The sequence below is a fragment of the Caretta caretta genome, chromosome 17, assembly GCF_965140235.1.
Source record: "Caretta caretta isolate rCarCar2 chromosome 17, rCarCar1.hap1, whole genome shotgun sequence".
In the NCBI taxonomy this organism is placed as follows: Eukaryota; Metazoa; Chordata; order Testudines; family Cheloniidae; genus Caretta; species Caretta caretta.
In genome coordinates this window covers 4,877,485-4,891,526 of record NC_134222.1, presented here as the reverse complement: position 1 = coordinate 4,891,526, position 14,042 = coordinate 4,877,485, and the positions used below count along the sequence as shown (strand labels likewise).

The window sequence follows — 14,042 nt, the reverse complement described above, 5'->3', positions numbered from 1 at the left end:
CCCCAACCCACCATCCCCTGCAGCAGATGGAGTCACTGATTTTATTATCTCTCAGAGAAAAAATTGCACTGCATCTGAAAAGGCTGCTGCTCTAACAAGCCTACTGTCTCTCAGAGTCCATGTATTATCACCCTGGAAGTGCATTCGTTTGGCCAGATCCCTGATGTCCTGGTTGGCTATGTCGCTGACAGCCTCTTGCAGGCCCCCTGAGAGCTGCCACAGCCCGTACTCATCAGGGGACCCACAACTTGGTCCCACATACTTCCAAAATGGGAAAATAACTTAGAAACAAAACCTCATTAGGCCTCTCACTACTCTTTACAGGTTTCCCAGGTCCGCTCCAATGGCCTCTGCCTCTCCCAACAGTCCTTGAATACGACTCCACTGGGGGGCACAGCTATTTGCAGGGGTGCTTGGACACATGCACATGCCCTACACTGTATCTGCTGGTCTGATAGTGGAAGTTTTTCCACCTTGGTTCAGCTGTTGCTGCTGCCCAGTCTTTGGGGGCCCGATTACATCACTGTGCAGGGGGCACAAGGAAGCATGTTGAGAGCATTCGGTGGAAGTCTCAGAGGGAGAGGGACTGGTGCATTTAGGACAAGGAGAGTCACAGGAATGCTGCTGCTGCTGTGCCTGAAAGCCACTCACCTTATAAACCAAACTGAATATCCTACCGAAGGCAGCTAATGCAGTGGTCCTTCCAATGGTAGGCCTGGAGGAATGGCTCTGAGTTTGGAGGAGACTGCATTCGCTTTCTGCTCTTCACAGCTGGTGAGCTTTTTGTCCCCATCCTCCCAACCCTCCAATAAACTGCAGTCATGCTAAGGGGATCAAATTAAAAAAAAAATTTCATTCATGCTAGTTCATGGAACGGTCGCTTTTATTCAATGTCAAAGCACCCAGTCTGATGCTGGCGGGATCAGGGCCAGAAGCCAGATAGCAACATCTCTGGAATGGGAGAAAATTCCTATTCAGATGGCATCTGTCAGCAAGCAAAGCACTTGCATGCTCCTGCAAAGGGTATGCGGTGTGTTACAGTGCGGCAAAATCTCCAGCAAAGAGCTGGCACTTGAAGCCCTGCTCACTCTGCTGCAATATGTTACTGAGCTTAGCTGCAACAGAGCACTGGGAAAAAATATCTGATCAGATCCAGGGTGAAAACAGAACAGGGGAGCCTGTTCAGCTCATTGCTGCTGAAACCAGTTTGGGACTAAAGGCTTGATGGTTAATGGTGCATTAAAGGGCTGGGGTGAGAGATGGTTTGAACAGCTTGTGCAATAGAATTGGGCTCCTTTGTCCACAAGATCTGCATCAGGGATGGGCAACCCACCGTGGTAAGATCCAGCCTGGCTCAAATGTTTGACCCGGAGGCCACTGCACAATCTGCCAACAGGCAGCTGGGCTGACTGGTCCAGCAGCAGCTGCCTCCTGAAACAGAGCAAACTTTGAATGTCAGGATCACATGGTCTGGTGAGGGGGGAAACCAGGCGAGCGGGGGGAGGGGTTAGAGCTACAGTTACAGTGGGGGGTGGGAGCACTAGAACAGAACAGGGAAAGGAGAGAAGAGGAACAGGGAGAAGGGGTGAGGCAGGAACCTAGGAGCCATTCTGGAGCCTGTTGATGGCCCTGTGTGGATCCTTGTGCCCCACTGAAGTGGCACAAGGAGTGACAGGCATCTGAATACCTCCCCATTCCCTGTGAGCCCTACCACCTGAAGGATGGATTGGCCTCCTCCGCCAATGAGGTGGGTTTGAAATCTTCACTGAGATCTCCCTGTGGCTGACAGAACTAGTTGCTCTGGTAGTGTAGACCAAGCCTCAGTAAGTGCAGCTGACTGCTCACATCTACTGTACAAATACAAAGCCACTGATTAGCACTAGCAGGTGCTAAGAGGCTAATTGAGAAGTTATTAGCAGGTGATTAAGTAACATAGGGCTGCATGGGGAACACACTGGATTCGGATTACTAGGATTTTCAGATAAAGGGAATTGGGGTAACTGGAATTATATTGGGGCAGGGACTGCCTTGTCCTTCTGTGTGTATTGCCCCTAGCACAATGGGGCCCTGATCCTGCTTGGGAACAGGGACTGGAGTCTGATGGGCAGTACAAGTCAGAAATAACAACATAGCTCCCACCTCCACATGCAGCACTGAGATCTGGGGTGGGGTGAGAAGGAAAAGTCTACATCTCGACTGGTGAAGCACTGTGCAGACCTGTGCCTAGAAAGCTTCCACAGGCTTGGCCGAACCTGCAGCACTTTTCTGGACCGAGCCTGCCAGGTCCTGAGGGATGGCTGCTGTACTGACCGAATGTCCAGCACTAGTTATTGCCAGCCAACCCTGCTATCTGTCTGGCTAAATTCTCACATGCACGCTCCATGGGGGAAACTAACCCAGAAGAAAATGTTGGCGGGTTGTTTATTTTGTTGCTTGTCCACATCTGTCAGCCTTGTCTTGCTAGAACTGTCATCCATTCTAGTCTATGTTTGTAAAGCGCCTGGCACCTTGGGGGTCCCCCACCTTCCCGAGGGCCTACACACACCACCAGAATACATATCAACAACAACAGAGACAGTCCTGGCCACACCAGGGACCAGGGCAGGCAGTATTGCATTAAGCAGGCAGTGCACATGCTCAACCCCATTTATTAGCAATACTCGACGCTCTGCTTATCTAAACACAGCTACCCCACCTCACTAAAGTCCAGCATTAATCACACTCAAGAAGACAGTCATTTGGAAAAGAGGGAACAGCAGGTATTGGCTTCATCGGGACTGTCAGACCTGCACACAGCTGGCCTGGAGAATAAAGCCCTTTAATGAGCTAATGGAATCGTGCTGCAGGAAGAGTTCCGGATAGTTAGTGGGCGTCCCATCCTCCTCTGTCTACCTTGGAGAGGAACAGCTCTATTTGGGAGACATAATGAACTGCTGGGTCTGTAGCTAAGCGACAGCTGGACTCACAGGCGCCTGGATTAGACAGGCATTGCCCACGCTGGGAATTTGCCCCAGTTACAGGAAAACCCTTCCTAAACCACAACTAGTATCATGGCAGTTGACCCTTGATTCCACTCACCAGTGCAAATAGCAGCTTTGCCTGTCTACACACGGGGTTTTGATGGTACAGCTCTACTTAGACTGAAAGCTTTCTGGGGCAGAGACTTGTCCACAAAAAGAAAAGGAGGACTTGTGGCACCTTAGAGACTAACCAATTTATTTGAGCATAAGCTTTTGTGAGCTACAGCTCACTTCATCGGATGCTCAAATAAATTGGTTAGTCTCTAAGGTGCCACAAGTCCTCCTTTTCTTTTTGCAGACACAGACTAACACGGCTGCTACTCTGAAACCCCTCTTTGTCCGGTTCATCCAGCCCCTAGCATAACGGGGTCCATAACTAGGTTTCCTAGGTGCTACAGCAATAAAACAATAAATAATAATTAGCTGATGTAACCCTGACGAACTCCAGTGTAGGCAAGGCCATAGACTGGGACTGCAAACTTACCCACTATGGGCACATCTGATCAGCTCCTTCTACATTAGCCACTAGGGGAGAAGGAGAGAAGCATGTGTTCAGATTCTGGCATAATTTTGATAACACTTCTAATCCTGCTACGGGGGATTAGGAGCATAAATCCCGGTGGACTTTCATTGGCACTTGACTCCTAAATCATGTAGCTACTTAGAAATTCCCATCTGTAATAAAAATCCCAAGTCCAGGGAATCTGGTGAACTTTGTTTTTCCCCTCTCCCCTTTTTAAATAAATTAGCATCCATGAAATGTGAAGGGTAAAAAGAGCAAGAAACAGAGGTTTAAATTACACAAGGCAGGTTTCCATGTAAATTATTTTGATGCGCTGTAAAATAATCACTGGGGAATAACATGCTTGTAAAGAAATGCAATCTGCCACCATGATGTCCTTATTTGCATATCTTAATGAGATCCGTTAATTTCAATTATGTGGGGGTGGAGTTTCCAAACATAGGCTGACCAGACTGAATTTAGTTGGCATTTTGTACAGACCTAGCAGCCATGCATCTGAATTGGGGCCCACATACTGCAGGTTGAAAAGGATCTATAGGGTAAAGGCACAGTCTGCAAGGTTAGCATAGGCACACGCATCATTCTATGGCGAGCCTTGCCTGCAAGACCTATAGTGGCACAAGATTCACAGGTAGCAGCTGACCTGCCTTTTGCTATGCTAGAAGGAAAGGAGCCAGGCAACAGCTGGGATCACAAATGCAAAACCTAGAAGAAATACAGGAGGTTGAGAATATATGTGCCCAGTTAAGAGAGCAGAGAAAGTGCATTTGTTTCTTCAAGTGGATGATGTTCCACAGAGCAGGGAAACAACCACAGGTAGCTTTGGACAGGTTCTCTCTAGTGACAATGGAATTCCCAGAGTGAATGGAATGTTCTTTGTATTCCTTTAGCCTCTTCCACCCTGAGGCTGGGATCTCCAGGTGCTGAGCAGAAACTCAGACTGAAATTTTCAAAACAGCTACAGCGTTTGGTCCCCCAGTTCCTGTTAATTTCCTATGAAAACTGGTTGCACAAATCTGACAGATGGATTTGAAAAATTTCAGCCTTAGATGTTAAGGCCAAAAGGGGCACCACACAGGCCAAGAGACCCCAACCCAGTGATTCCAAACTCTCTCACACTAATTAACCCACACAGCTCCATGTGAGACAGACAAGCATCATCCCCTATTTTAGAAGTCTCCCTTTCAAAGTGGAAACATCAGTCGTTGCTAGAAAGAGATCCTGCTTACCTGCCCCAGAATGCATTCCTTAAGGGATAAACCGGGGCAACTGGATCGATAGGGGACTATCAGGATGTAGCCGCACTGAGAGTGTTTGCAGTACAAATGGCAAGGTGACCAAGAGGTATTCTCATGTAATTAGAAGTGGTTAGGCTGCTCACAGTTGGCATCACTGCCTGTACAGAACCATTATGCAGATTGGTTTTGCTACTGACATAATTGTCTCTCAGTATGGAACCACAAAATGTCATAACACCTGAGTACCGTGCATTGGACGGGGCTGATCACGTATGGTGAGAGCTACAGAGTGTTAGGTTGCACAGCACTACCCAGCTCCCGTTAGTAATGTGATGGTAGCACTAAAGGTCTTGATTGGAGATCAGGGCCCTGCTGTTCTGAGCACTGCACATGTACACGCTAGAGACAGCCCCTGCCCTGCCCAGCTTACGGTACATACCGATACAGATGTAACGCCCGGTTAGCGTTAAGGGTGGTATAGGGTCTGCCCAGCTCTAGTACTAGCCCGGTTCTTTAGCTCAAGCTGTAGTCTCATGGGTTTAGCACTGGCCCCTCGCTCAGTCCCTGGTGTGGGACAGGATGGTGGCTGTCACAGAACCACCCACCCCGGGGCAGCACTCCATGGCCAGCACGCTTCCCCCCCCGACCCTGGCCTGGGCCTTTTTATTTTTTGTTGTGATTAGGGTTTGCAGAATCCCTTTGGCAGGAAGGAAATAAAAGTCAATCCTGTGCTAACGCTGCACGCTGCACCTGCTCTCTGACACAGTGAGAGAGAAAGAAGCATCTCAATTCACATCTCTGTAATTTAGCCACATCGAGTTTATGGGGCACAAATGGTTTGGACCTTCTCCAGACGTTACCAGCGTGGTTTCCCTGGGCAAGAGCCTTTAGCTTCCCTATTTTTTGAAAGCTATTCCCCTAGGAGAATAATGACCACTGGGGGATTCATATAAAAAGCTATTGCAGGTGCTCTGTCACCCTACAAGCATGGAGTGGAATAGCAATGAGGTCAGGGAGCTCATGGGGGTGTACTCCGACTCTGCTCAAACAGGCCATTTCTCCAGGGGCGGGGGCCACATTCCAGCTTTTAGACATCAGTCTTTTACAGGGCAAGAAGCTGGGTCCGGCTTTGCTGAATAACAATTCTTTCCCAGTGAACGATCACAGGCTCTCAAGGTGCAAGACAAAAAGAAATTGTGCCAACAGGCCAGCCCAAGAGCGAGGTGCAAGTACATCTGGGGCCTCCCATAGATCACAACCACCTGCTTCTCTGTTCACGAAACTGGTGAGCTTGTAAGTTCTGCAACAGCGTCACACACATGAAATAGTTCCCAATAGTCCCTCCAGCTGCCTATCAACAATACAATTGGCACAGGCTGGGTTAGGCAGTAGTAATAAGGATGTCCTATATAGCATTTTGCAAACCTCAGCATTGGCATACACAGGAATCACTTCATACACTGGCTGAAACGTCGCCACCTCTGGAGGGAAACACACCAGCTCCTAAGTAGTGCACAGCAACACCTCCAATTAGAACAGGAAGCCTCTGTCTAACTGAGCTGAAAGGGGTGGGCGGGTAGGCAGAATGTAATTGCCCACTTTGGGACTGAGCCATAGATACCGGCGTGAGCACACCTGCTCTGCAAAAATAAAAATACCACAAGCTCTTTAGACCACGCCTCTAACACATGTTCAGCAGCACAGTGCACCCGGGGCCCTCTTGGGTATACATGCACCCCCAAAGGGCAAGGACTCAGGAGTGGGGGGAATGCAGGCAGGTGTAGAATTAAGGATCCAACAGGCACAGTGCAAGCGAGGAGGAAGTTCACGTCTCAGCAATGCTGTATTTCTGAGATGAGCAAATGCAATCTACCCTCTCCAACAGGCTCCGTTAGCCCATCTCCTCGGCCAGCCGTGTGCCCCTGCCAAGACACAATTCTGATGTCTGCAGATCCTGGGCTGGAACAGCGGCAGCAGCTGCCTGCTGTTTACAGGTCAGCTGATCCAATTATTTGTTAAGTGGTGGGACAGAGCTGGATGGGGGGCAGGGAGGATCATTCAGAACTGGTCCACTACACGCTACCTGCCCATGCACTATGGCAGGGAGCGGTGGGGGGAGATCATAGGGATACAGGGCTTTTGGCTTTTTCAGCCTGGCTGATTATCTCAGGCCACCTCTCACCCCCCACCCGTCTCTGCACATGAACCAGCCTGAACTGGAATTCAGCATACACTATCACACCAATGGCTGCGGGCTTCTTGCATCATGGCCAGCACAGCCTGAAACACGCAGGACTCCCTGGTTTGCTATGGGTGAGACTTTCAAAGGGGCTGGGGATGCCCAATGCCCATCCAGATCTAACAGGAACTGGATGTCACACTACCAATGGCTCGGAAAATCTCAGCCTGTTTCTACAGAGGCCTCCCCCGTGCCAGGTGCTGCACAAACACATCCCTGCCCTGGGAGGTGTCCGAGGCAGTGAGAAGACAGAAGAGGCGGGTGAGAGGATCGGGCTGCGGGCAGACAGGACAAAGGAGCAGCACGAACCGGAGGCTGTAGAAGAGACCAGCCGTGTGTACAGTTCACAGATGCTGAGTCGCAAGCAAAGAAATCACCACGTCCTCCTCTGGCTTCCCTTTAGCCAGCACTGTCCTGATTACTTACAATCACCAGCTGCTCTCTTAGCCCTGCAGGTCACTGGCCTGGGGCCCTGGAGGAGGGAGGCAGGAAATTGAGCAGGAGCCAAAATCGTAAACCAGGAAGGAGGCACCTGTCTGTGACGGGACCCCGGACGGCTGAGTTCTTACCTGGAACCAGCAGGTGAACGGCTCCATGTCCGGCTCCCAGTCCCCCTAACTCCTGCCCAGGCTCCGAGAGAAGATTCACTCTAACATCAGGGCTTCAATATCACGCCCAGTTCGCTCCCAGTCCACAACAAGGTGTGTCCTGGCCTCAGCCTTGTCCTTAGCAGATACCTATGCACATCACACAGCCCCCCCCCCCCCCCCCCCCAGTGACACATGGGAAGTTTCTCCTCAGGGGAAGCTCAGGGCTGAGACAGCAATGGGGTAGAGGTTAAGAGGGAAGTGCTTTGGCAGAGATCCCAGGAGTGGCTGTGGGTCACAACTGAGGAGCATCAGAAAAACTACATGTGCGGGGGGAGCCAAGGGCTGGAACAGTAGGGGGGCTGCTGGTCAGGAGTGAAGAACCTTCAGAGAACATGTGGGGGATAAGTTTACTGCATCATGTCTTGCTCCATTGGCTGCTGTCTCCCTTTCACAGGCACTGGCTTTCACCCCCAACTCAAAATCAGCCTGCTGCATAGCCCTGTGCTATCCTTTAAAATCTATGTAAGGGAGGGAACTGGCCTGAGTTATTCTTTGGACTGAATCTTTCCAGGCTTCCCCAGCACAGGGAAATGAGCTCGTATTATGCAAACTATCAGGTTTGCTGAATTAATTAGGGCCCTAATCAAGATTAGACATCTCAATTATTCCCCCAAACTCTCCCCTCCCTTCTCAACAGCCAGAGGCCCCTGATATGAAAGAGAGGGAGGAAATTGCAGTGCTGGGGCTCCACAAACACATACACGCCCCCCACTGCCACTGGATCGCTGCAGCTGCTTGTAGCTGTCAGCCACCATGGGGTGATGATGGGAAGCCTCCAAGCCAAATGGCAGTGCCGGACAGACTCCTGGGGTGGGGGATCTGTTGCCCCAGAGATAATTACCCCCAGCTTTGCTGACAGTCTCACACAGCCTCCCAATCAGACTCCCAGGCCCCCCCGCTGCTCCAGGAATTGGACAGGAACAAATGAAAGGGAAGCTGCGACTCATTACTCATCTGCAGGGCATTAATGAGGGAGCCAGATTGGAGTGATGCAAAGCCAGAACCACTGCAACCTTTCCCAGGCATGGTGCATTACACCACGAGCTGTTTGGGAGTGCGGATGGGGGACTCCATGCACGCTGTTCTGCTAACCATCCTCCCCATGGTTCAAGGCTCCATGCACCCAGCAGCTCCTCTGGTCCATGCACCCAGCAGCTTTTACAGTGCATGGACCCCCACAATCCCACTCACTGAGAAGATTCTGCTGCCTCCCTAACCCCTTCAGCACCACAGTGAGTCAGCATTCCCATTCCGAGATCCCTGCACCAATTCCCCTCACCCACTCAGTGTTTGGTAAGCAAAATACTATCTCCCAGGTTCCACCAGGAAGGACTCTGCTCTGCAGACTGGTGGCTAATGGCCCATGCTGTAGGTTGGGAAGCACCAGCCCTAGCAGGTTTTTGCTAACACGCCCTCGTAGTGCAGGTGCTTGGCCAGGTAAGTAGCGCACAGACGAATGCTCCTGCTTATTCTTCTCCCGGATGAGGAACCTGGCAGCACTAAGAACGCTTTTCTCTGCCATAGCACCTTTGACCCATGGATCTCAAAGAGCTTTACACTGCTACGCCCCATACTGTCTCTCTGAGGGAGGCAAACAAAGCCACCCCTGTTTTTCAAGGCCACACAGGTGAGTCAAAGGCAGAGCTGGGAACAGAACCCAGGAAAGTTTGACTCCCAGTCCCCTGATCTAACCCTCTAGGCCTCCAGAGCATGTGCCAAGTTGCCTGATCTGACCACACGTGCGCCACTGGATCGCTCAAGTGCTCATCAGTGTGGGTGGATCAGAAGGCAGAGCATGGGTGGGGACAGTCTCTTGTAGGCTACTCAGGCTCCTCTCAAGGGGTTAAATATTCCTGTCTCATGATATGGGCACCAGCCCTGCATAATGTTTCCTGATTGCCTTGAATAATGACTTAACTGTGAACAATTAAATCATTACGTTAGCTTGCAAGGAAAGTCACTGGATCATGTCAGAAGCAATTGCCTGATCACTGTCCTCACACTGGCAACTAAAATCACATGTGGGACACCTGCCTCGCCCCATCTATTACTGCGTCTTTACGACTCAAAGAGTGAGGTGGTTCCGGCTCACCAGAACCAGAGGATGTTGCCGGCTGCGGGCGGCACCGAACTGCCTCTGCCCGTTCAAGTGGCTATTTCCCTGCTGCCCCATCATCTTGTAGCTGTAGCCAGGCAGCTGGGATTCCACAAGAGTTTCGGAACCCTCCCCCACAGTGCCCGTGGGCATATTTAGGCTCCTAAATACCTTTAAAAATCTGACCCTAGGAGACTTAGCACCCACCAGGCACTGGGCTCACTGTAACACATGGGAAGCCTTTTCTGGCTGAGGATGGGGAGGGGAGCGGGTTATTCCAAAGTCCTGGTCAGGGATATGGAAGGGACAATCAGGATCATGTCCAGTTGCCAAGATTTCGCCTGCCTGCGATACAGCAGCCAGGACACACGTCCAGCGGTCGCCTCCTCACTGGGCGGGCTCCCAGGCCTGTGCTACACAGGGGGTCTGTCCAGCTGATTGTAATGCCTCCTTCTGGCCGTAGAATTGAGGAATCATTAGGCGCTGGGCACCTCTGGCTCCTGTGACACTCCCAGTCTTCGTGGGCTATCTATCCAGGCTAGGGGCAGCTAACACCCCCCTCCACTCCCCCAGCTTCGTTGGCATGCACCGAGTCAGGAGACGGGGCATCGTCTTCTGGTCCCAGCACATAAGCCCATGGCCAGGCTAGTTCAAGGCTCCCTTCTCTCCACGCCAACTCTGCACAGGACCGGGGCTGGAATCCCCTGCAACAAACGAAGCCAGAAACAAGCCCTGGCCCTTCCGCCTGGTCGCTGGGGTGGATCGGCCCCCTCCATCTTCAAATCGCGCATCACGTACTTACGTTTTCACGTAGGGGTCAGAGTAGCCGTTGGCATCCATGGCAGCCAGGTGTGCGCAGCGGATGATGCCGACCAAGAGACCTTGCTTCTGGGAGCTGTACTTGAGGGAGATGAGGATCCGGCCGCGCTCCTCTAGGGACTTGTCTTCTGTTTTATCTATCTGGGGGAGTTGGGGGAAGAGAAACAAGCACAACTCAGTGAGCTGTTTGTTCCATCCACAGTGAAAATCCCATTGCCACCTGGAGCATTTTTAAAATGTTTTTTTAATATTTAAAAACTAAAAGGAAAGGAAACTTCAAAACAAAAAGTCATTTTGAATGAGACAATTGAAACACTTGGATTTTTTCAGATTTCTTTCCGACTGAAGCAATCTGGCGAAATGGACATGGATTCACACAGTGTTTCGGGGTCACCAAAACTGCATTTTTCACCAGAAACCCAGCTCTAGCCTTCAGCCACCTTGTCTGGGCTGCCCATTGCATCTGATGGACCCGGGCAGTGCAGCTACACCAATTACACCCGCTGCAGACGGGCCCCTCTTGGGCCAGTTCCCTGCTCTGGCGAGGAGCCATCCCAGTGGCTCTTTGCCTACAGCCTGGGGTCCGAAAGCTACTAATACCGTAGCTCCACGGGCTGGAAGTCAGGGGCTGCTCAGGAGTGCTGCATGGGAGGGGAAACTCTCCTGGGCCCAGAGCCAAAGCGCATGAAACTCGGCCGACAGCGCTCGCCTGGGGTGATAAATCATTGCCTAGCTACGATGAGGGCAGTTCAGGCCTGTTTGTCATTGCCAGGCCCTGCTTGCAAGCCGGGATTAAAAGCAGCCCAAATGATAACTAGTGGCACATCTAAGGAGGTTTTAGATTCAGTCACGGTGCCTCCCCCATGCACTCTTGGGCAAGGATTTCCTGGGTAGGGAATCTGGAGATGACTCATCCCAAGGCAAGCAATGTGTGGACTGGGCATGATGAGGCTGCTGGAGCACAAAGGGGATGTGCCTGGTAACCTGTGATGACCAAGGATGGGGTGGGTGCAACTGGGCCACCACCCCTCTGTTTGAATGCAACCCTGCACCAGGGCCTGGCTTTGCTCTTGCTCAGCCTGGGATAAGGCTAGTGGCTTCAATGGAGCATCTCCCATTTTAAATGGGTGTGACGGGGGCACGCGGCGAACTGGACCCAGGGAGTTTAATGATCCAATCAGCAGACGGATTGAGAGGCGGAAGGCTGAGGTTTCCAGATGCCTAAGGACTTGGGAGAATTAATGAGAAGCGGGTGGTTTGGAAAGGCTCAGCCTGCAGGCAGCCTGCTTGCTCTGGCCCCATCAGAGTCAATGGCCAAACTGGTTTAATGGCCTGGATTTCACTCCAGGGGTCTGACACGGCTCTCGCTCTCTCTTGCAGCGAGTAGCAGGAGACGCTCAGTTGAAGCCAATGCTGCCATTGGGAGGGTAGGACACCGAGGTGGCTGCACACCTCAGTGTATCAACATCCTTCACGGACCACTCGCTGCTGAGCCTACACGCCAAGGAAACACACAGCTCTCTCCGTGCACCTGCCTGGACACCCCAGCGGGACTAGAGACTGCAGTCATCTGCAACCGCCCCCCAGGCCCGAGAAAGGACATCTGCCATGAGACCCAGGAGCCAATAAGCCTTGCTGGGCTGATCGGCAGGACAAAGAGATTGGCTGGCTGTCAGGGCTGCTTAAGGGGAAGAAAAGGATGGATGGTTTTAAAGGACAACAGCATCTGTGATCTGTGTGTCCTGCACAAGTACATGGCTTAATATCCCCAAGAAGTGATCCGCACTGATAAAGGAGTCGCTGCCCAGGGAAACATCCTGCAGCTCTGCTCCTTTTATCCAAAGGTGTTAGTGTGAGCAATTAGCCAGGACACCGGGCAGGATGACCTCTCCTCCCCACACTCTTCCAATGTGAAGAGTGGGATGAGCTGCAAAGCCAGCATTTCTAGGTGATCAGAGTTTAGCAGTTTGTTTATCCTACTGTAACAAGCCTCACTTCCATTGCACACCATGCAACACAGGACTGCAGGTGAACAGACCCCCCCTCAGATGCACACACTCCAAAAGCACAAACCCCAGCCATGTGAGCTAAAGGAGAATCTCCATTAGCAATGCGGGGTTAATGCACATCGTCAAGTCATTCTGATTCTATTCAATAGGGGGCAGCGGTGGCACACCCTAGCCTGCTCATGATCACACTTACACAAGTTCTCCTCCAAGGCTAAATAAGCTATGCTCTGGAGCCCATCACACCAAACCAAGCTGCGCTGCACGAACACGTGAGCTGGAATCTCTTTCCTCCTGGTGCTGTGGAGGGCTGCTGGCTTTGCATCTTTCCCCTCTGGCTGGCCCAAGTCCTTCTAGACTGCCTTAGCCTGTCAGCTGCCATGGGGGAGAGGAGGGTGTCCTCCACCAGGCTGTTGCTGCTGGCCCCTTTGCAGCCCAGAGGCTCAGCAGCAGCTCTGCTGTTGGCATGCAGCCAAACACGAGCCTTTAGAGGCAGAACTCACAATGGCCAGGCTGGCGAGGGGGCACTCCCTCCACACCCGTTTGGGGAGTGGGGCCCCCAAAGCGCCCCCTAAGCAGCTGAGGGAGGGCTGAAGAAGCAAAAAGGAGACGAGGCCAAAAGCAGAGCTGATCAGTCAAAGCTACATTCTACTCCACTGCCCGGTCACCCACCCCAGAGCCTTGCCCTCACTCACCGGCAGCTGCTTTTCCAGGCAGATGCTGAAGGTTTTGGTTTGGTTGGGCTTTAGCTTCTTCAGCGGGATTCTCGTCTCCCCGATGAACTCATTGTGGCGGAACTTGTCTTCGTCGCAGACAGAAATTCTGAAACACACACCAGGGGCAGGGGAATCAGTCCCGAGACAGGCTGGCAAAAGAGGAGGGGACAATCTGTATTTCCTGCTAATTGGGGGGTGAACTGAATGCCACATTCAGGGCTAAGCCTTCAAAGCACGGCCCAGACAGAGACTGAAATGAGGGACTCGCCACCCCAACATGAGCCAGATCCTTCACTAAGGGCTACGCGGGCACTGTCAGAAACGGGATGTCTCAGAGGTTTAGCATTTCTCAGTGCAGTGAGGGAAGCTATCTTCAGTGCTCCAAAGAAGGGGGCCCATACTCGACTCCTCCCCATCAGAAAGAGAGGGGAAGCAGAGCAGCCATAGGTGCACATTCCAGGATCACTGAAGTGCATTCCTTGAAGGATCCCAGACCACTTTACAAAGAGTGAATACATGTACCACCATTAAAATGGAGCCACCTCTGGTTTGGGGGGCATCAGCTGATGTACAGCCATGGAAGGGGTGAGACAATGTCAACAGAAGTCCACGGGCAAACTGAGTCCTGCAACAGCTCGTCTGATCTGTAACTCCCTCGCAGAGCGGGAAGGCCAGGGTTTAAACATGAGCCTCCACGCACACAGCGAACTGAGCGTATGCACTTTGGCTGGAAGGC

The 14,042-nt window shown here is 51.8% G+C and overlaps 1 protein-coding gene across 2 annotated transcripts in view; it reads right to left on the bottom strand.

Annotated features, from left to right (window-relative positions):
• DOC2B (double C2 domain beta) overlaps positions 1 to 14,042 on the bottom strand; it is a 133,193-nt gene that overhangs the window by 16,003 nt on the left and 103,148 nt on the right. For both annotated transcript variants that reach the window (XM_075120661.1, XM_075120660.1), the window contains 2 exons: positions 13,286 to 13,412; positions 10,568 to 10,725 (listed from right to left, as the gene is read on the bottom strand). In XM_075120661.1, the coding sequence (XP_074976762.1) occupies positions 10,568 to 10,725; positions 13,286 to 13,412 (285 nt within the window). The remainder of the gene's footprint in view (positions 1 to 10,567; positions 10,726 to 13,285; positions 13,413 to 14,042) is intronic.